Here is a 24,691-nt window from a genome sequence, read left to right on the forward strand (position 1 = left end):
ATGAAATGGGTTGTACTGAAGTAATAGGGGGTTGGTTTTGGATGCGATGGATATAATATTTTTCAGCTTCACAATCCTAGTTCACAGAGTTGTCTCCTGAAAACGGATATGCTTTTTGAAATGCTCTGGGAAAACCATATAGGTGTGCCAGTGCAATGCCTTGTCCTGCGGTATGTATCAGTTGCACTTCACAAATAAGGCCCTGTTCGTAAATTAGTTTGCACATGACAGTAGTTATGATGTTTGTTTCGGATAGTGCCTTTTCATAAAAGTAAAGCGGGTGGTCTTTAAGGTTGTTGGAAGTGTTAGACAGGCCTGTTTAAGATGCAGGGACGTGTTGTGTTGCGATTAGAGTGCATGATTAAGTTGTGTAGTAAAGAGCCACATCAAATTATAATGAGTCTCCTCCCTACAGGCAACCTCTTGATCTGCATGTATCTGCTCCCCAGGCCCTACCTGGTGGTTTTAATTTAAACTACTTGGGAATGTTCTCCTGCATTGCAGGAAACAGTATTCCTTTGATCAAGATTTCATACCCTTTTCATTGATATACAGACCCTTAACCCCTTCTCAGATATCGGAGCCAACAAAGGTTTACTTTTAAAATGTTTCATCTTACACATATACAAAATCCTACACCAACAAAAAGCAATACTAGGGTTAAACACTTCACAACTTTTTGCAAAGGTTTTACTCCCAGATGTCACTTTACAATCCAATTTCATTTTACACCTGGGAGTAATAAATGAAAGCTAATAATTTTTATTCAGTGGATCTGCATATTTCATGCGTAATAAATTTTGCATTTTTTATGACACTGGCATTAAATATTTGTAGGATCTGCATATTGAGGTGTTAATTTGACACCATGAGATAAAGGGAAACACACAGCAATAACAGAATTTATGAGGCTATGTTACATTGAGCAACAGGAAAAGTCACAGTGAGAAGTTATCGAGGGATAATAATGTTCTAGAGAAAGATTGTATGAAGAACTATGTTATGGGAAGTAATGTGAGGCTGCAGAAAGAAACATTTGATGCATGTAAAAAATGATTGGACGAATCAATGTAAAGGGGGCATTCAATTGTCCGCACTACTGCCGAAAGTAACGCAGCCTGCGCACTATGACCGTTAGTACAGTAATTACAACTCTGAATTTTTGCTCATGGCTCCCTGAGCCGCAAGCACAAGTCCGGGTTAAAATTACCGAATTAACTGTAATGGTGTGCCAGCCGCGTTACTTTTGACAGTAGCGCAGCCAATTGAATTTCCCCCTATAGAGTTACACAAGGAAGACACTGAATGATAAAATGAGTCAAATTGATTGAAGCAGAGAATCTGTATAGTCAAGTTCATCTGAGCATCCAATGTTCACAATCATTGTGATTTTGAAGATATGATGCCATATTCTTTAATTAATTAATTAACTAATTAATTCATTATTTTCCACATTTCCATTATTAATCTTTCCTATAACTGTTGACAGTAAGGTGAAAGAACGGCTGCCTTTATTTCACGGAGCAAACTGTTACATTACCAATCTTTTTACATTACTTACATACATGGGTTTAAAACTAAATGACAGTGCTGTTTCTGTCCACCAACACGAAAAAGCTTTATGGCTCCACTCAAAACACCTTCAGATTAAGCACAATTGCCAACCATATCAGCTTTTTTTAAATATCTTGTCCAACAAATCTAAATCTCGTTTCTGCAGATCTTGCACCTAACCCTCAAAACTGAGGAATACACATTACCTTGTACAGAATATACTTTACTCTGCATTTGCCACACTGATCCATGCACAGTTTGTACAAATAGGAAAGGAATCCTATTTCAGCACTTTCCACCCCAAGACCTCAAACGTCCAATCCCTCCATCTTTATCCACATACCTCCACTACCTACCCTCCACTTTTACTGTGAATTCTGGAATGTGAGAATTGTTTGTAACAAACTTGCATCCATACATGATCTATTAATTTCAAAATTCCTCAACCTCTTTGCCATTGCAGAAACCTGGTTTGCCTCCTCTGACACTACATCTCCGCTGGGGCAATCTCCTTCAGCCACGATCCTAGAGCTGGAGACAGACAAGGGGGTAGAGTAGGCATCCACTTTCAACATGCTGCACCTTCTAAGTCATATACCTGAACTCTCCTTCTCTTTCTTTGAAGTCCACACCATTCATCTTTTACTTTCGTTTCCCAATTCTTTGACAACTCTGCAGCTTGGCTCACTAATTTCCTATCCTTTCACCTACAAACTCTCATAATAGGTGATTTCAACATTCCTATTGACAACCCCCACTATCTTTGTTACCAAAGACCTCTTTCACATTCTTCCCACTTTAACCCTTCACAGTATTCTTTATTTTCCACCCACTGTGATGAACAGTCCCTTGTCCTTCTCCCACTTCTCTAGTATCTTCAACTTGGCCTTCCCACTGTTCCACTACAGTAACACTTAAAAACTCTCAACTTAATACACTTCTCATCATTGCTGACAATACTCCTCTCTTCTGTATTTATACAGTCCCGTCCTGATGTGACTGCCCCTTTTTATAATAACCCAATCACTTCAGCAATAGACAATGCTGCTCCTGCCACCACACTTAGTGGCACACCAAACAGACCCACTACCTGCAAATTGCTCTCTCACTATTGAGCACAAATGCAGGAAATCTCTCTCCAATGCCGACTTCCTCACTATAAATTCATCCTTTCATCTGCCCTTTCCCTTCAAAAAATAGCTACTTCTTTTCTCTAAACCAATCAGTCTTCTAATCCCTAATGCCTCTTTGCCATCGTCACCTTGCGTTTCTGCCACTTGAACCTTACTTCTCCCTTTCTCCCTCACAGACCATAACTTTGTCACCTACTTCAAAGACACCTTCTCCTGCACTGTCCAATCCATCCGTTGTTCATTTTTTTAACAGTAACCAAGCACTAATATCTTCATCTCAACCTACAGCTTGTCCCCTTCACCATATTACCTCCAAACTTCCCTGCTCTGTCTCCCCGACTGCCTGGCTGCCTCTAGCTCACTTCTTAAATCTGTCTATCTTCTCTGACACATTTCCATCCTACTTTAAACATGTGCCAAATACCTAAAAAAATAAATTATGACACCTTTACAGGCGCTACAAAGTATCACCATAAATATCAAATATGGGTCCAGAACACTTCCAATGATTTTTCTTTGTTGCTTTGTTCAAGACCTCGCACAAACATGTGGGGAAAAAAACATATATGGTGTAGAATATAACAACAATAATGTGTTTCTAAATTATATACCACTGTATACAATCCCATATAGATACATATACCATATATCAAGGTGAAAAAGACCACAGTGTTGAAACGCATTGGAGCAATTTGTTCCTCCCCAACAAAGACTCTGGACATCAGCTGTTCCAGCATCATCACCAGCATTCTCGAGGCCCTATAGATTATGCTGTGCTATTCCATCTGATATTTCCGGTAGGCAAATTAGATCTACTGAATACTGGTGGGAGTTTGTTATCTGTCCATTTTTTTTATCTTCCATGTTTTTATTGTTAATTTGGAAGAAAAATTGGTTTGTTTTATTTAATAAAAAGGGATAATGCACTACATACTTTCTGCTTTGTCAAAAATATCTAAGAATTCATAAAAGGATCAGCTGAAGCATCATCAGATATGCAGTGGAGACGATATATATGTGTCTGTTTTCCTTTTAAATCAAGTAAGCGTACCCACAAGAGGGGTATCTCAGAAGAGGATCCATTCACCTTTTGGTGTTTTGTGGTTCACCTCACTCTTACAAGGTGGCTCACTAAACTATTATTTTAGTACTATTATAACCACTAATTGGTGGTGGTATGTGTATCTGTATGGGATTGTATACAGTAGTATATAATTTCTAAACACATTATTGTTGTTACATACTACACCATATATGTCTTTTTTCATTTTTTCCCACATGTTTGCGGGAGGTCTTAAACAAAGGAACATAGAAAAATCATTGGAAGTATTCTGGATCCGTATTTATTGGATTTGATATTTATGGTGATACTTTGTAGCGCCTGTCGTGGTGTCATAATTAATTTTTTTGCGTAAATATTTTGAAGTTGGATATAGTGGTAACCCTTCATTTCACTTTGTAGGCAGCACATTGAGTGGAACGCTCACTTCTATATACTTTTTTTTTGGTGTTACCAACTATCTATTTCTTTCCTGCCCTTTGCCTCCAAACTACGTGAACAACTTGTGTATGTTATGGCCACCAGTGCGTCATAAACTTGTAGAACTAGCGGAAGAGGTCTCACCTATAGCAGCCGCCTTTCCCGTAGAGACTGGTTATGCTCACAGGTACTCAGATGCCCCCAGGTCTTACACTCAGTGTAGTACAAGTTTATGGTCACACCGCAGCACTCAGGAATGGGAGGTAATACACGGAGTAGGAACAGGCCAGAGGTCTGCGGACTGTAACAGAGATGGAAATGTCTGACTGGCCTTACAGAGCACAGGCAGAGAAGTCAGATACAAGCAGAGTCAGGGTCACAGGCAATGATGCAAATCCAGTAACAGGCAGAAGGTCAGGGCAACAAGCGATGGTTCAGAGTCCAAGTAACAGGCAGAAGGTCAGGGCAACTAGCGATGGTTCAGAGTGCAGGTAACAGGCAGAGGTCGTACACAGAAATCAATCCAAAGGTATTCACCAAACACAGCACAGGAACAGGTAAGCAAACTGGATATCAGAACGCTATAACCGGCAGTGAGGCTCAGTCCTCACTGCCTTAAATAGTACTGGGGGCCAATAAATACACAGGGTGCCCAGCTGCTATAATCAGCCAGGTGGCTGTAATATTAATAACCCAATCAGCCATGGAAGGCTGAGCTTATACAACCCTGAACGTGCGCCCGGCTGTTTGACAGCTGGCCAGACGCGGCGGCATGGAGCACCAAGCGTCCCGGTTGTTGCCTAGGCAACCAGGACGAGGAAGCCGGAAGTGACGTCCCGGTCGTCATGGTGACAGCCGGGATGCCCACAGAAGAGAGAGGCGAGCCGCGGCGGCCAGTAGTGGAGCCGCGGCTCGTGACAGTGTAGAACCACCTATCTTGCTTTCTCTTCATTCCCTCCCTTTTCAACTCTCTGCATTTGGATTTCCGTCCCAACATTTTACAGAGGTTGCCCTCAGAAAAGGGATCAAAAATCTACTTACATCAAAGTCTAAGGGTCATTTCTCAATACTCTTCTTTCTGGACCTTTTTGTTGTTTTTGACACTGTTTAACATCTTCTCCTCCTGTACACCATTTTCTACTTTGGCCTTTATGCACCTCCTACCTCGTACACCTCTTACCTATACATCTGGCGTTTCAGCGTCTATCTGTGGCCTACCTATATAATACATTCTTGCTATCTTTTGGGGTTTAACAAGACTGTGATCTCAGCTCTCTGCCTTACATATTGTAGACCTCTTCTCTTGGTGAATTACCACTTTCCTCAGTTTTCCAGCCTGCTGCCTTTGTGTCCGCCCTCTTGTTTATTCTTCACATTGAGTCTCTCTCCCAGTCCTGTCGTCTCTACCTTCAAAATATTGCTAGAATATGCCCTTTACTTACCTAAACCACAACCAAAATTCTTATCCATTCTGTCATCTCCCGGTTCGACTACTGCAGCTTCCTTCTGTCTGTTGTTCTCCTCCACCATCTAACTCTGCTTTAATCCAAGACTGATATTTCTCTTTCGCTACCCTACATCTGCCGCACATCGCTGCATATCCCTACACTGGCTCCCCATATCCTCCAGAATCCAATTCAAATGACTTATCCTCACCTACAGAGCCACCCCTTCATACATCTCAAACCTCATACTCTCCCTCACTCTCCCACCTATAGTACTTCCACTGGTACACTCTCAAAGACATCCCCATCTCCACCCTGACCTACACTCAGTACTCTTTTCTCAGCTGTGCACTTTTCCAGCTACATTTAAAGCTCTCTCTCATAGACAGTCCCAACCCTTTAGTTTTTGCATTTTTTTGTTTTTGTTTCCCTTCTATGTCCCTGTTTTTCCCACAGCTGTGGAGCAAAGTGGCATCTTACAAAACCACTATATTAATAATATAATTATTGATATTAATAATATATAGTCCTTGGGTTTTGTTTTAGGTGTTACTAAACTTACATAAAAAATCAGTGTCTGATATGAGTATATGCAGCAGATAACAGAAAATTGTATTCTACACGTAGAGATAGAGATGTCAGATAGGAATTATAAGCTTAGACTTTAAACTGAGTATTTCCTGTAACAAGAATGCAGGCATAGTAGAGTTCTAAATAAAACAGTAGACAGTAGAATTATAATACAGAAAAAAATAATGTGTGTGCCTGCGAGCTCACTGCAAAAATCATAATAAGCTGTTATCCTCATGAGAGGTATTAATAACAATGACTTTATATTTGATCTGCCTTTATCTCTTTTGATATCTTGTCTAAAGATGAGTACTGCTTAGGATGATGTATGTATTGCATACATCTAAAGAATTTGTGTTGTAAAGGATGAATGGAAGTTATTGTGCAATCATAAATGCTTCAGATACGTGTAACAGTGTAATAAATCATACATTTGGTTTCAACAGTATAACAAATAATGATGGCTTGATGTTATTCCCATATTGGTATCATCATCACCATTTATTTATATAGCGCCACTGATTCCGCAGCGCTGTACAGAGAACTCATTCACATCAGTATTGTCTCTTAATATTAGTCCTTTCAGCCCTGTTATGGCTTACTCAAAGCTCTCAAAATTTGGTTTCCAAAAGGTTTGGCACTAGCCACCAGACTGTTTCCTCCTCACTCACAATGCTTGCTTCAGCCACTAGTTTCAGATAGATGTTGGAAAAGTGTATTGTGTATGATTGGTAGAGCATGGTCTCTATATTTCGTCACACTTACATGTTATGCTGGTTTGTTCTTAAATAATAAAAAATAATAAAAAAAATAATAAGTATATATGTTGGACTGGTAAAGGGTGTTTTCAAATGATTTCTTAAAAGTTAAAAATTGTTTCTGTAGTGATCATGTTAGAGAGCCTGCACCCAACACTTGTGAGCTGACACTTCTGTGCTGCCCATTATCACTCCACCCTCTTTTTTAATGCCGATAGTATAAAATGATATTTGAATTTATGGTTATATGTTCAGAGAAAAGAGAAGACTCATCTATTTGACTAGATGAAATATTCCTGTGCAAATGACTCATTCATGTGGAAGTCAGTCTGGATATTGGGTTATAAAGTAACTTGTATCACAAAGGGGTTTAACACCATAAATATTTTTCTTGTACATTTCCACTATCCTGGAAACGGTCCCCTTCTCTGGTTTGTGGGAATCCCCTGGCTTTTAGTGCCTTTCAACACCTATCTTCAAGTCATTGGGGTCATATTAAAACCCTAGATGAGATACCACTTAGTATTGCCCTTGGGTGTCCAAAGCTACTGTATACCTTATGTGGAACTCTGGGTAATAGCAATCACTTCTGGTAAGAGAAGAAGCATTATGGTTGGTTACTAAGCAGCGGAATAAAGTATAAATAATTATTTTAATTAAAGAACAGGAAGAGAACAAAACAAGGGACAGAATGAGTTATATATCTCTGTAAACCTACTCCACAGTTTGATAAATTAAACCTTTAAGTCATTTTTAATATCTTGTTGGAGAACACTGAGGTGTTCTCCAAATATGGCCTTTAAGTGTTACAGGTGCTAGACATTTGCAAGGTGAAAGATTCAAAATTAAGTCTAGGATTTACTCAAAATAAATATCTACTATATAAATGCCTAGTGGCGTGTGTGGGAAAAAAAACCCAAGCTGCAGCGCCACCTGCTGGGCAGAGTTATACACTGACCTATATATTTCTTGAAGGAAAAGTGACAGTTGGGAGTGGTTGGTGGTTGCCGGGGCTGACAGTGGAGAGTTTTTAACACCTTAAGTAGCTTGATGAAGGATGTGGCGATGAAGATGAAGGATGAGGTGATGGAGAAAAATGATGAGGTGGTGACATGTGGACAAAACCACGTTAAAAAAGGGCGGTTGCGTCGGGAAGTAATGCTCTTCCCCCAAATGCATGACAAGAACCTTTTTTAACACCTTAAGTAGCTTGATTTGACTAGAATGCATGAGTATCATGCACGGGTTAACTTGTAAATACATATATATATATATATATATATATATATATATATATATACAAACAAAATAAAATGTTTTCTTCACAAATTTTTAATTTATATTTGTCTTTTATTTTTAGACACTTCCCTTTTCGAAAGTTACACACAAGGAGAGATACGAGAGCTTGTTTCTACTCTTGTAGAAAGGTACAGCCAGTCCATACACTCTGGGGACGACCCAAAAAATGGAGCCAGAATGAAGAGAGCCCGTGTGCGCAAACAGCCATGCACCATAAAGGAGCTGGAAGTGAGAGTCAGCGAGCTGGGTCTGGGATACATATCCGACGAAACAGTTCTGTTCCGCTATTGCAGTGGAACATGCGAAACTGCTGTACGCAACTACGACCTCTCTTTACAGAGCATCCGAGGCAAAAAGAAAATAAAAAAAGAGAAAGTGAGAGCGAGGCCTTGCTGCAGGCCTTTAGCATACGATGATGATATCTCTTTCCTGGACTCCAAAAACCATTACCACACCATCAAAGAGGTCTCAGCTAAGGACTGTGGCTGCGTCTGACACATACCAAAAAAAAAAAAGAAGGCTGTTTTCCATCAAAGTAAACATGTCCTTTCCCTGCTGTTATGCTTCATCCTGTGGAAACAGGATCTTACAAAATTGTTCATTTCTACCTCACTTAATTGTTTAAAATAAGATCGGACTCTTTTGGAGCAAAGAAAATGGTTTCATGTGATTGACAAACTTGATGGAATTGAGGAATTGGAGGTTCCTTACCACCTGTAAGTACTGTTGTCCCCTTGGCCTTCCAGGAAGGAGTCCACGTTTTGACACTAATGGCAAGGAAACATGACTGAGAAAAAGCAAAGAAATACACATTTTGTACATAATCGTATTGCATGTGGATCTCACTTCCAAGTTACAATGATAAACTGAGATGCAGTAACATAATGGCGGTTTTCTTTAACCGAAAGAAGTTTCACAAAATAAGTCATGTGCATTTTTCATCCAAATGGAAGTGGGGACCTTTCAGCACCACAATAAACAGTCACTGATTATTTGTGCCAAAATCAAAGCTCTTTCACCATCAACTTTGGATGATTAAGACTTCTTACATATGTGTATTTCATACTTGCTAACTCTCCCGGAATGTCTGGGAGACTCCCAAAATCCGGGTTGGTCTCCCGGACTCCTGGGACAGTAGGCAAGTCTTCCGCATCTGGCAAATACCTGGCCAAAATAATGCGATTCGCAGTGAATCGTGTCATTTTGGCCCCACCCCCCGCATCAAAACATCATTTTTGACGCGGAGGGAGGGGGCAAAATTACGCGATTGACCACGCCCCGCCCTCTAGTCACAGCCCTGTCCGGGATCTCCCGGACTTCAGTGCCTAAAAGTAGGCAAGTATGGTGTATTTTTCTCATACAATCACAATTAGCCTGAAGACCTAAAGGCCACAGGTTATCAGCATTATTTAATTATATACATGTACACTTTGCCTGTAAATGTCAAGGAATGCCTGTAAGTATAGGTTGATGTTATTCCCATATTGGTAATATCTATGAGTATTATAAAGACTTCTCACAACAGTTCAGAGTCTTGTTATGAAATGGCAGAAATATGACCCATTATTTTATCTTACATTGAGTGCTGGTGAAATGATGTGCATTTACATTCCATTCACTAAGATGGAGATATATGAAAGCAAATTATTTGGGGACAAACATATTGCATTATGCTATTAAATAAGTAACAATTAATGGGATATATTTTGTAGGCAACCACTGTGTCCCATAGATATATCACTTTTCCTTAATTCCTAAAAACTGGACTAAATAAATTAATACAATAACTAAAATTGCCTATGTGCTTTAGCATTTGTTGCATCATGAGAAAGAATTTTTTTCGTTTTATTTTTATATTTTTAAACAGAGCATCAACTCTACCTCATATAGACATAATGGGCCTCATATAGGGTTTGACGTAAGTCCATTTGTTGGCTGTAACTATACATATTTCTATACTATGAATACCAAAATGCTCCTGTATTTAGATTTGGGCATATCTGAAACTTAGGACCCCTTATGCCTGGAAAGGTGGAACAGGTGCAGCAAACTTACAGTGAGCACAGTATAGGAAGTACACATAAGTGTAGCACCTGGAGACGCGACCTGAGTAGACTGGGATATATCCACAGATATACTTCTTAGGAGGAGTATCTTTTGAAGGTACTGGAGGTCTGCGGTAAAGATACGTAGTGATGATGATACCAGAAGTACTCTAGCCATTTCTGATTGGCTGTTTCTTGTTGACTCTCCCCCCCCTCCCAGCTGATAGTACTTCATTCATTAATGTCATGCTGTGGCTGTCTGTTCGGATTTCTATTTTGTCATTTACCATTATGACAATTGTAGAAAAGAAGTGTTGCATTGGATTGTAGAGCAGTAAATTATGGATTTGGGATGTTTGTATTTAATTACATTTTGAACGGAAAATATGACTTCCATCTTTATTAATAACGCTGGCAAGACACTACTCTCTCTTGTGTATTTGATACTTCATTATATTATACTGTATATGAATAGGGTAATGTGACGTTTGCATTTAAAATGATTATTCTAAAGCAGCATCTCTACGTGATAGTTAGGTGTAAGTGTATGCATTTGTATGTCTGACGTGCAAACACCGCTGTGTTTTAAGTATCTTGAGATACGTGCGACTAAACGTATGCATGAAAGACTACAATGTTTGCGACAACATTTTTATGTGTATGTTCAGGGTGCAAAATGTGTCAAACTCTAAATTAAGCCCTAAATGTATAGTCTTTCCCAGGTAATGTTGGCTTTTGACATTGACAGAGAACTAAAGTGATAAAAAAAATATGATCTGTTACATATAAAAAGGTATTGCTATAAATACAAATACTTGATTTTATATATGGACATGCTTCTATGTATTTCCATTTAGTGCTTTTAGTACAACTGGAAGTGATAGCAAAGCTGTATCCATGACATTATACTATAGTTGTGCGCACTGTTGTATAGAAATGCCTGTTCAGAAATAGGACTGCACTTTCACTGATATGGTTATGAAGTAGAGCCTACTATGAAATGACCTTGTAAATAAAAATGCAAGTTTGGCATACTTGCCTACTCTCTCAGAATGCCCGGGAGCCTCTCGGACTCCACGCTCCCACATCTCAATTCACTTTTCTCTAAAGTGGACAGGGCCTTGATCAAATCTTGTCATCATGGCCCCTGCTGTGAGATGATGCAAAATGCGTTGTTGCACAGCAGAGAACAGGTCTGTAATGATGCAAAGTGCATCATCACGCCCCCTGCCCAAACTTCCCATCACGTACTTGTCCCTTGGACATCCCCTTCAGGATTTGCCATAGTGGAGGTTCAAAAGTATAACGTTTTGACAACAGCCAAGCTATGGTGAGGCAGGGCATTTCACTATTAATAGTAGTAGCATATCTGTTCCAAAATAATTTTTTTACCCTTGGCATTTAAAACAGTATGTTTTTTATGAAATGAACAAAAAAGTTCATTAAAGTTCCTGATTTAACTTATTTTAGTTATCTATGATAGTTCACATTTTGTTAGGTGAAATTGAATTCTATGTCAGTGTGCCCCAGACTTATATCAGTGGTAAGGTCATTATAGTATATGTAATGATCACCCTCTAGTGGATTGAATCATGAACTGTTTCTTGAACAATACGTGAATTGCTATAACTTGAATTCATATGTTAGACTATTAGCACAATTTTTTCTCCAGATTTTTGTAAGTAAATCAGGTATAGTAAAGAACTACAAAGGCAGTGGTGTTATAGCCTACATATTGTAAGGTGCTTTCTTACTGCCTTGGAGACCATGGTTAGTATAAACCATACTTATTTCTGAACCAGCAAGCCTATGGGAATCAAGCAAAAGCCCAAGTCAACATACTGCATGATCAGAATAAGGACAGAATTATTGATTTTGTTCTAATGCATATTACATTCCTAGCTGGAGATTGTCAGGCTGTATAATGGTAGGTTTATAGTTATTACCTTACTAAGTATCAAATTACCCTCTCAGTGCTGTAGCCGACTCAAGAAGAAGTGTCGCCTCTTTAATATTTCTTTTCACAGCATACTCAGTGCTGTAATTTCATTCATACCTGCCTACATTTCTTACCTCCCCTTCGGGAGATCCCGGGGGACAACTTGCAGATGGACTTGTCCCCGAGATGCAAATTGCACCATTGTGCAGCAGGGGTGGAGTCATGATGATGCAATTGACCAAATCCTCCCTCCATTCCTCCATTAAATAAATGTTGATGATGATGATAATGATTCCACTAGCAGAGTGGGCTATATGTGTGAGGTCTACTCTCCCGGGAGGCCAGGATGAATCCCAGACATACCAGGAGAGACTTGTGTCTATTGTACAATGATATTCACACTGGAGAGAAGAGGTTTGAAACTTCTTTTATATTTTGTAATAGGTACCCACCCTCTCTGAAATAGCAGAATGGCCCCACATATTGAATTCTTTAGCAGATCATTATTAACAAAGTGTGTAGTAGCTATTTACATGGCTTTGCTACATTGGCCATGGCTGGTCGACATGGTGCTATTGTTACGCCATCTAAAGTTTTGTGTTGAGCTGTTTAATTACCATTAATGGGATCCTTTCCGCCTAAAAATATGATGAACTTGCATGAAGAATTCTGTGTGATACTGATTCTCAAGAATAGTGGGTTTTCGAGTGACTCCTGTAATTCTGCAAGTGGAGCAGACCCAGATTAATGAAAGTCCACATAGATACAGTACTAAGATAGCAGTGTATAGAAGGTGACATGATGATGCTGTGTATAAAATAAAATATTATCTAAAATATTTCTACCTTTTATTTTAAATTTATTTAGTCCAGTCGTGCACACAGAGTGTCCTGCAATCCCTAGAGGGGAGGGAATTTCTATTGTAGTTTTCCAATACAATTGAACAGTGGTGCATCTATGCCTAATGTAAAAATATCTCTTCATTACCATTTTTATGGCATGCTCAGACAGTAATTATATTATTATATGGGATGCAATTACATGCAACTATCTAAACATATGTGGTTATGAAAGAAGTTTGTTCAAAATATCTCCAAATAAAAAAATCAACTTGGGAAAAAGGTCATTTTAAACAATACAATGTTCTTATATATAACATTTTTGCTAAAGCTAACAAGAGATATGTTTATTTTATTTCTTTTATTATTTAAACATGTTTTTAGACATTTCTTACATTGTAAAATTGTATTTATTCCTTTTTATTCTTCAAAGTTTTATTTGTATCATGTAATTTTGTATAAAAACTGTTAAAATGTTAAATATTTAAAAAATAAAAGTGTAATATCAGAAGAATTGTATGCATTTATGGAAAATTGCATTTATATTTTTTTAGAAATTACAATATATTTATATAATATTTTATATGGCTTTTCAAACCATTAAATTTATTACATTCATTATAAGTTAATGACTTGGTTTTAATGAAGTAAGTAGAATGGAAAGTTACATTTAAGACTCTGAGTATGTCATCAGTGCAGTATATAAGACTTTGCAAAGTGGTCTTTCAGACAGATGGTTTAACTTCTCAAGGTCAGTCCCTAGGCCTACCAAATGAATTGCCCCTAGCAGATTACAGTTTATTTGTGCACATAGACCTACAACAAAAGTAGATACAGCTCCTATACACGGGTGGTTCTAACCACTGTGACATATCACCGAGCAAGATATCGGTAAGATTTGGACTACACCAGTGAGGCCAAATCTGAGTGACCTGGCCATTTGGGGCTCAGGCCAAATGTCTGGGTTTGACAGGCCACAATTAGCAAGGTCAGACAATGACTGCATACATGAAGAAATGCAGTCAGTTTCCTACTTAATTTACCTTCTCGGCCTACTTTTGATCAGATTCTACAGTCTTTTTGGACCATGAACAATGTAATTTGAAGTAAATCTAAAATTGCCAAATTAGCTGACATAATAGCAGCATAGTATCTTTTTTTCTTTTTTTACTCCCAGAATTCACTGTGTTTCATTTAACCTATTAAATTCCATGTCCGCCCCCTTTATATTCCTGGGAGTTAATGAATAAAGTTAAATGACCTGCAAAATATTAAAATATATTTGACATGTGAAGTAAACTTGCAGTTTTACTTCTATTCGGGTGGTCAGTGGAGGGGGAAAAAATGTTTGTTCTGTATTTATGACATGAGAGCATGAGACTGTTTTGCTTTTACTGCAGCATATTGTGGGCTATAAAGTGCACCCAACCATAAGACATACCACAATTTTAGAGGTAAAAATAGAAGAAAACATTCTTTCTTTAATATATATATAAATATTGACAACATGCATAAATAATCTGGCACATACTGTACACAAATTCCCATGTCTACATAGTAAGATCACACAATTGTGCAGGCACACATTATCATGTATAATATATTATATTATAGACAGCACATATATATCTTGCACACAAATCTATTTTTATATAAAATCTTCATTAGATGAGATTATTGGCCTCACTTTCCTCTACACTTTGAGCCAGGAGATCTTTCTTATGGCTGGAAACAGCAGTTGCTGGTAAGTAGTGGTGCCACAATAGTGATAGCTTTGGTAGCAAATGCAATATGCTACATGGCATCAGGGCTGTTTCTTTCCTTATCTTTGTGTACATGGAGCAGCAGCATGGCCTGTTTAGCTGTTACAGGAGGTTTTCTATGTCAGAATTAGAAACTAGGACGTCTGCTACATAGTTGACCTTCTAGACTCCAGAGATCAGGCAATTCTCCCACAACAGTGCTTGACTATCTGCAAGCTGAGCGTGAAGGCGATGTGCAGATGCACCTTGTGTCATCAAGCCCCTCCCTCAGCAGTGAACACCAAGAGGGCAGAAGTATGATGATACAAGTAGTGTCATCGTACACATTTGCCCCGTCCACTTGATTATGCAAATGGCCATCATCATGTCATGCCCAACTCTTCCTTTATACCTGGTCTCTGCGTCTCCCAGATGGCATATATATTAAATAGGAAGTACTAGATCTACTAAATAGGCCTTGCTGGTACTTTTGCATATTCAAGTCTTCAGATTTTGCACCAGGGACCTTTAACTGTTCCCCTGTTTTTAGCTCTGAGTTCCTCCGAGTACTGGGAGCCATAAATCATCCCTTCCTGCAGGCAGCTTACAGACACTGTAACAACGATCGACCTCTCCTACCCTGCCTGGACTTCTCTCCTATCTCATGTAACCAACTGTCTGTCTGATATCTCCACAAGGGTGTCCCAAAGCTACCTCAACTCAACTAACAACATGTCCTGAATAGAGCTTATCATATTCCCTCTTCCCAGAGTCTGGACCGTGAGAGAGACTGAATGATATTCAAGCTGGCCATTTCAGCCACCCTCTCAACAGCATCATTGAACTGACACCATGGAATTGAAGTTCAAGGGGATGGCTGGGTGTCTATTGATATATATTACTTAAATAGTAAAGGAGTTAGGTACCGGCATCTTTTTGAAAAATTGTCACTTAGACCATAGGAAATACAAAAGTTAAATAAGTGTGGAGTTAGCCTTTAACATTATGTTTATTTTCTCCCTTTATGTTGTTATGCTTTTTCTTAATATATATTTATTCTGTTTTTGTGCCAGGTGCTACACCTGCATAGGTAATAAACATGTTTTGATAACATAAGAGAGCTATGTCAACTCTCACATATGTTCTAACTCAAAGTGCAGCTATTCAGTATGCTGTGTAAGTACCTTTAGTATTTGTACTGATATAATAATGTGCAAGCGCTCTGTGTTTACTGTGCTCCTTCTTTTCTCTTTTTGACATCTGATACACTTCTGTTCAGAGTTTAATTAAATTCTCTGCGCTCACAAATTAGATTGTGCAGCTTAGGTCACCATATTTTCCATGAAACAGGATTTCTGGCAGGATAATAGTCAATAAACTTTCATTCGCATTTTAAGGCAAAGTAACATTTTAATAAAGACATGGTTAATGGGTTTCATGAACTGTTACAGCAAGGAGTAAAATAACAAGCTTACATCCAGCAGTGGCAAAGCTTGTGAGCACTACAATTATCTTCCTTTCTACATAAACTTTATGTAAAATGTGACCTAAAAGTCAACATTGTCATTATAATACATAAAAAAAATCTGATCAAACAAATAGCACACAAATAATTGTATTTGTTCATGTTTTTCTTAAAGTTGCGGCTCCAACCATTTGTTGGAAAAACTATGTCAAATGTAGTTTTAGTTGCTGGTGGTGCCTCCTTTAGTAATTTTAAGTAAACACCCTCGTGATGGCTGGCACTATACAAAGTTCTTTATTTTACTTATTGCGGTTTTTCTGTAAAATTGGAGTAGGCTGAAATATAAAGTATAAGTAAAAGTAACACCATATTTTAAAAAACAGGTTAAAAATTCAGTTGTTTTTAAAAACAATATTATGTCATTACTTAAAGAATGTTGTTAAATCAATCATATTTCTTAAAAAGTGTTGTTAAATTGTCTTGTTATTTTTTTGAAGTAAAAATTTGCACCTTACTTTGTTTCCATGATTTTTACTGTTTTTGGCTTTTTCCTCTTATTGGGGGTAATTTTTAAAACAATTGTATTTTTAAAGTAATTTGAACTGCAATTTGTGCTGCTATACTTGAGATGAAAAAAAAGTGGATGTATTTCTTTTTATAAAATGTGGACTTCATTAAACGGAGCTGTAACTTAAAATGTATTTATCTAATTGTGGCCAGCACTGTGGAATACATGAATTATATATCGTTTTATGTTATCTTTCTGTTTAGGGGGTTGTATCTCAAACTTGCCAACTCTCCCAGAAAGCCCGGTGAGACTCCCGACGCAATTAGCCTTGCCCCGCCCCCTCCCGCCCTCCAGTCACGCCCCAGAAACAAGTTTCCGGGAGTTGGCAAGTATGTTGTATCTGACACCTCTTTGCCTGTTATGTCATATTTTATGTACCATTCATACCTGACTCCGTTGATGTCACACATCCTGTTTCAGTGACCAATAGGCCATGCCCCCAAAATATTGTATCCTGAGAGCATTATCACACCTTAATTAAAGTGATAGCTGAGCTCTAGGAGAAACAAGTGGATTATGCGGAAAAGAAGAGCACTCTCCTGAATGCTGAGTTTTACAAGCAGTCTAATTTTTACCGTCATAGTCTATTTTGCACATACGCACTTAGAAGTATCTTATACTCAGAAGCATCTTATACTCAGAAGCATCTTGCACTCACTACTGTCTGCGCTTAGAGAGGTGGAACGGCAGAGAGAAGGGGCTGTTTAACATAGGCCAAGTACAGTAAAGGCGTGCTCACATACTTGCTGGCTAGTTGGAGGTCTAGTTAGCTGCAGATAGGCCTGTCAGACAAATATAGAGCAGGCCCCTGCCTAGGAGAAAACTTGGGCTTGTTGTTATGGCTGACAGGGAACACCATGAACTTGTAGAACAGGCAGGAGAGGTCTTCACCTATAGCAGCCGCCTTTCATGTAGAGCTGGACGCGCTCACAGGTACTCAGATGCCCCCAGGTCTTAGGGTCAGAGGGCAATAGCAGACAGCGGGTTGAAGTCCAGGCAAGGGTCAGGGGCCGGCAGAAGGCAATCGTATCCAGAGAACAGGCTGAGGTCAGGGTCACAGGCAATCCAACAAGGTCCACAAGCAAGCCAGGGGTTATACACGGGAAATCAACAGAGAACACTGAACAGGAGCAGGAACAGAGAACAGGAAGCCAAGCAGAGCAGGAAACTATAACTGGAAGTGAGGCTCAGTCCTCACTCCCTTAAATAGTAAGGGGAACCAATGAGCAGCAGAGTGCCAGCGAGTCCACTCCCTAATCAGCATATGCTGCACTACATACCCCTGTGCACGCGAGTGCAGGGAAAACTAAGGCGGTGCTAAACTCCAGTGGCAGGGAAAACTAAGCGTCCCGGTTGTTGCCTAGGCAACCGGGACGTAGAGGGCGGAAGTGATGTCCCGGTCGTCATGGTGACGACCGGGACGCCAGAGGCACCAGGTAGAGCCGCGCCTCGTAACATTTGTATGTTCTCTCCATGTTTGCTCCGGTCTCCTCTCACAAAAAAAAAAACCATATTGGTTGGTTAATTGACTTCTGACAAATTGGACTCTAATGTGTATCTGTGGTAGGGAGTGTAAGCTCCGTTGGGACAGGGATTGATGTGAATGATTATATATTTTCTGTACAGCTCTATGTAATATGATTGGCACTATATAAATAAACAATAAACACACAATAATAATAATACTGGTAAGCCAGGACCAGGTCCAAGGAAGAAAAATATGATTTGGAGGATAACACATGATTTCCCTCACTGCGGAAAGAGACCAAGCAATTCTCTTCTCTCAACAGTATAAATCACTTTTGCAGAAGGCCCACATAATGCCACTTCCTCACAAAACAGTCAGATCAGCAACTACCTGTCACTTTGACAGAATGCTTAGATAGTGCTCCTTCCTGCATAGAAACTCAGCCAAGTCTTCCTCATCTGTTGACTCCACAGATCTCTGCTTCTTCAGTTTAACATCCAGAGCATTACAGTAGGTTTCCAATGAAGTTATGGATTTAAACTTGGGAAATGGAACTATATTCTATTTTATTTAACTGAGAATAACATAAAATTGAGGAATGGACTGGTCAGCAGTAGCTTGGCCTCACAAAAACACTCCCCCTGGATGAAACCATCTGACAGGATCATGCTCCTACATACAATATATGGTGAAATGTATACAGTCCCTTTTAAAATAAAAAATAAAGGCTACCAAAGTGGCTTTATATACAAAATGATATTATCACCCAATATATCTGCCTCTAAACAGGATAGGTGTAGTGAAAATAAAATATGACAGCTTGGAGATGTGTGCAGTGATGTGGAGGCCTAAATAGTGTATGTGATTTTTCAGTGATAATCCTACTATTTTGTCAAAAGTAAATGGCTCATCATCATCACCAGTTATTTATATAGTGACACTAATTTTGCAGCGCTGTACAGAGAACTCACTCACATCAGTGCCTGCCCCATTGGAGCTTACCATCTAAATTCCCAAACATACATACACACAGAGCGAGAGAGAGAGAGAGACTATGGTCAATTTGATAGCAGCCAATTAACCTACTAGTATGTTTTTGGAGTGTGGGAGGAAACCGGAGCACCCAGAGGAAACCCACGCAAACACAGGGAGAACTTACAAACCCCACACAGATAATGTCATGGTCAGGAATTGAACTCATGACCCCAGTGCTGTGAGGCAGAAGTGCTAACCACTGAGCCACCGTGCTGCCCATTAATTAATCATTTAGCGCTGGATGCATTTGAGAACCAAACATAGGAAAAGACACACACAAAAAAGCGATGTGTCCAGCTCAAAAACAGTAGTCCAAGTGTCCAAGGCGTACTGGTGTATATACTTATGCCTAAGGATAGCGTAGATATGTGGCTTGACAAATAATTACTAAAGTTCCATTAACCCATCTGTACATAATATAATAATGAAATGAAATGACATACAGATGAAAAAAAATTATATCTTGGCAGTTATTAGTAAATGCTAAGGTCACATTAGCCCAAATCTAAACGAGCCCCTAAATGTGTATTTAGAGGCTATGAAGAATTGAAAACTATTGGGGGGCTCAGAAATGTCCATATGGCAACATTTCAAAGCATTTTTTACAGGTGAACTAATACTACATGTGTTCTTTATATATATAATATACTAGTGGTTTCCACCAAATTATAAACAGGCCAGGGAAAATCTGCAGCTTTAAACCTAGATATTGGTTGTGCACTGCTGTGATCTTGCAAAAAAAAAAATCTACCCTAATACAGTAGGTTTTATTAAGAAATGTCATGGCCATGACAACATAGTGATGTCTATCATTGATGTCATATTTTTAAGTGCTTCTCTCAGACAGCTATGCTATTATCCTTTCATGTATCAAAGACATTCGACTCAGTTGAATGGGAGTGTCTTATTTTTATGTTAATAAAACTATTATTGTTGTAGCCAAAATCATGTTATGTAGGCCCTAAAATGCAGTTACAGCTTGATTTATATGCAGAAGATGTAATGCAATTACTTGCCCAATAATAACTTTGCCATGTCTTTTTGTATTGTTACAACTTAGAGGTCAATGTGTGTTATGGTTTTGTTTTTCTTTTCATTTGAGAAATCAAAATGAGAAATAAAACAACTCACTCCACTTCATTGACAAACAAATCTATAAACACCATGTAAAATATGGCAATGCCTTGACGCACTTGTTACAGTATGCAAAACAAAGAAAGCAAAGTATCAAGTGGTCATAAAATAGAATTAATAAAATGATATGAGACAGGATCCACTAATCTTCCAAAGAAGAGAGACTGGGGTTGACAGAAAGTTCAAGGCACTTACGAAAACATTCCACAAACTTGTACAGCTTGTAAGTTATTGTGTGAGTCAATATTTAGATCTGGCTGATCTCATATATATATATCATACTTGCCAACTCTCCCGGAATGTCCGGGAGACTCCCGCATTTTGTGAGAGTCTCCCGGACTCCCGGGCGAGTGTGGCAATCTCCCGAATTCTGCCCACTTCACTAGGAAGTGCCCCACTTCCTAGTGAAGTGGGCAGAATTAGATCCCAAACGCCGCGATTCCCGGTGAATCGCGGCGTTTGGCCCCGCCCCCGCTGTCAAATGACGCAATTTGCGTCATGACGTCACAGGGGGCGGGACCGAAATGACGCGATTTCGGCCACCCCGCCCCTTCACGCCCCCCTCCACTGGCTGGCTCCCGGAAGGGAGCTGAAGAAAGTAGGTAAGTATGATATATATATATCTATATATATATATATATATATATATATATATATATAACAGAGAGACATGCATCCTTGACAAGGTTTAAAATAATTTATTTTTCTCATTAATGCCATCAATAAAAGCAGATATAGACAAATCAGTAATAGTAGAAATGGATTTATCTAACTTCCCTTGGGTCCCTACATCAAACATACCTGCAGTGACCAACCATCAGCCATAGTTACCCTGTTTTAAAGATTGTGATGCAGTGACGCAAAAAAATTAATTGCTAACTAGCCCTTATTCACCCTTGACCCCTCTTCAGGGGAACACACAGTTTCCTCCCAGCATGGAGGTGGGGTGTATGGCTAACTGGAATGGATGGTTTAGGGTATACCATCTACCCAAGGATGGAATTTACATTCCTCTTAACACAGTCAGAGACAACTTGCAAAAACTGAGTATTAGAGTCACGAGCAGTGTTTTCACTACCAGGGGCAGGCTGGGCTGGGGGGCAGGGGGGCAGGGGGCATCAGCCCCCATTGTGAGCTGCCTTGGGCTGAGTCACCTGCTTTTTTTTCCTTTACAATGTTTCTTATAGGCTGCTAAGGTGAGTCTTGCCCCCCAGGTTAAAATTTGCAGTCCTCCCCTGTTCACTACATGGCCTATCATAATAAGTATGATATGAAAAGGAAGCTGACTACATTTGAAAGTGTTCACCAACTCCCTAACAAGGAATCTAATCATTCCAGGTCTCTATAAGATCATAATTCCTGAAAGAAAAGAACACTTGGTTTCACATATAGTTTGTTGGGAAAAGGGACTGGGGATCTAGCTGGATAGACGTGAATGGCATGCAATTCCGAAAGACATTCATCAATCCTGCAGATAGGTACTGAACCTGAAAAAAACGAAATATTTCACTGCTGGTTCCACACACAACAAGAAAACCTATTGGAAACATGAATCTGCTCCTCCATTAGCTCAATGTCACCTCAGGGTATCAAATACAAGAATAATGGAAAACTGGCCCAAATGCTTTAGACAGATTCCCACCCATATGGGACCTCTGGATCGTGCATTAAAAAAACACGTAGACAAGATACTCCACTATAGATGCCACCATTCGAATTAATTAGTGCTGAACATGCTCTGGAGTTTAGCAGTAGAAAACCCACTGTAATAGCTCTGCATGTGCACTTAGCAATAGTGTTTCACCCCGCCAGGCTCTGTAGCTACTAGAGGGATTATTGGGACAACATGAATGTCCAGACACCATCAGCAACTCGGCAATCTCTTGTTTTTACCTCAGTTTTCGCAACCCACAATCGCCTTTCTCAGTCCTGTATCCTGTGCCTAATCCCAACCCATTACCTTTGTTAAAACATTCAGGGCCTGATTCATGTTGGAACTCAATGTGAGGCAAATTTGCATTGAAAAAAAATTGTGTGTCAATTGCACGCACTTCCGCTTATATTCAAGTACAAGCGGATCTCAAGAAACATTTATTTCCATGTGAGTATGGGTATAAGCACACTGTAGCTATACTTAACTTGCTAGTTGCAGACAGACAGAACAGATTGCAGGATACGCACATGCATATGTGCAATATAAAGTCCCATGAGACCGCATGGAAAAATAAATTTTGTTAAATAAATTAGCAACTCTTAATATTATAATCACTTACACCTGCTGGTGCAAGTGATACGGCTAAAAAGAACACGTATCTGGGAGATGCCCAGAGCTTGAATCGGATGACCTCAGCACACCCTAACTGTACATTGTCTACATGTGTCTGCCCCTTCCCTCTCCCCTTCAAGCCTTCAATTTGTAGGCAGTCGGAACTGTCATTTGTGTGTGGACAGGAATTGCATGCAAATGCGTTCACTCGGGTAAGGTCCTTTCTTAAACATGCCCAGAGCAATTTCACATGATATATGGCATGTAACAGAACTAAATAAATGATATATATATATATATATATATATATATATATATATATATATATATATTTTTGTGTTCAGTATCCAACTTCACTTATATCATTTCCTCTTTAAGTTCTTAATATTATGTTGCACTTAATAATAGTTGAAGAGACAACAAAACGTTTTATTAGAGGGCATGGTTTGACATGCAGCTGTAAGGACTTTCCTTTGTGGTACTCCCATTTTTACTCTATAATACCAGCAAATGTACTGCCTCCAGGATTCCTAAATTGATCACAGCAAAAGCTAAAAATAGAAGGAACCTGCCCCCAACTCAAGAGTCAAAAATAAAGTCCAAGAAAAGTAAACTCCGAGCAAAATCGAAGACTATGCAGGTTGATGTGATGGTGCTGCCTCCCTGAATTTTCTCAGCTTAACTGCCAGACAGATGCCATCTCCGTTTAGGAGACTGACAGCTTCCCAGCTGTCTTGGAATCTTTCACATCACCATTCTGAGTAGTCTGCCATACAGGCCCTCTCTCCAATATCACAGAGAACTGCTTCATTTATAGCCTCTCTTAAACTTGAGAACCCTGACACCTCTGCACCCTAATTTGTTTCATCTCCACCAAGGGACAAACAACCAGCCCCCTAGCAGGTGCAGGTTTTCCGTCTGAAAAAACTGTGTATTCCTGCGTGCGTTGGAGTTTCAATCGGATGTTTGTGCAGAGGAAGGCCTTTACAGTACATTCAAAGAAAAATCCCTCAGCACACCACTGTTAACCAGTAACAAGACTGCTATTTCTACTTGTACATCAAAATGCAGAATTCTTAGCTACACACATTTGCAAATGTATGCTAAGCCAGCCGCCCCATCATGACACTTATGCTAATAGGGTGGTTCTAATCAATGAGAGTCCCTATTTTTTAACTTACCAAATGGTACCCCAAGAACCTGTAAATGGCAGTATAGCACAAGCACTCCCCATCAGCTACTGATACCAACATGCCTCTCAAGCAAACAAAACAGAAAGGAAAGTTTCTCAATCAATCTATAGGTTAACAGCAGGTGCTTGAAAGGGTGGGTGTGATCCCTGATAAATAACTTCTGGTATGAATTTATTTAAAGGAAAAAGCACAGGGCGCTTATTTATATAATTGCACATGCACTTATTTTTTATATTGTATATATTCTGAGATAGGAAATCGTTATTTCTGAGACCAGGGTAGAAACTTGTTTTTCCGGTTTTAACCTTACTAAAGGATATGCCTTATTTCTGATGTATATATCTGATACAATAGGCCTTTGTGAATGAAGGTCTTTTGTGCATTGGGATGTGTTTGGTATGGAAGTGTCATTGTGTGCTATTTGTAAGGTTGCTAGTGGAAACCTTCAATTAGGCATATGTGGAAGGGAGTCTGATAGCAGGAATTGCTAACAAAGTTTTGTAATGAAGTGTCATGCCTGCTCTGGCCAAAGGACCAGCAGGAGGTCGTTACTGTGTGGCCTTTTGTCCAGAGTGAATTTCATAGATAAGTGCAAATTTTGTTAGCTTTGCAATGCATGTAAATCCATGTTAGTGTAAATAGGGTACATCCTGATGCTAAAAATAGCTTGTGTCTGAACTGTATAAAAGGCACTAGCTTGTATTTGAAACTTGTTCTTCTGATTTCAACATCTGACCTGATCACTGGTACCACTAACC

At 39.2% G+C, this 24,691-nt stretch overlaps 1 protein-coding gene across 1 annotated transcript in view; it reads left to right on the top strand.

Moving 5' to 3' along the window:
* NRTN (neurturin) overlaps positions 1 to 13,401 on the top strand; it is a 100,065-nt gene extending 86,664 nt beyond the window's left edge. Inside the window, exon 3 of the mRNA XM_075204651.1 lies at positions 8,301 to 13,401. Within this exon, the coding sequence (XP_075060752.1) occupies positions 8,301 to 8,734 (434 nt within the window). The 3' untranslated portion in view covers positions 8,735 to 13,401. The remainder of the gene's footprint in view (positions 1 to 8,300) is intronic.
* Positions 13,402 to 24,691: the final 11,290 nt, after the last annotated feature.

The sequence above is a fragment of the Mixophyes fleayi genome, chromosome 1 (assembly GCF_038048845.1).
Source record: "Mixophyes fleayi isolate aMixFle1 chromosome 1, aMixFle1.hap1, whole genome shotgun sequence".
Lineage (NCBI taxonomy): Eukaryota > Metazoa > Chordata > Amphibia > Anura > Limnodynastidae > Mixophyes > Mixophyes fleayi.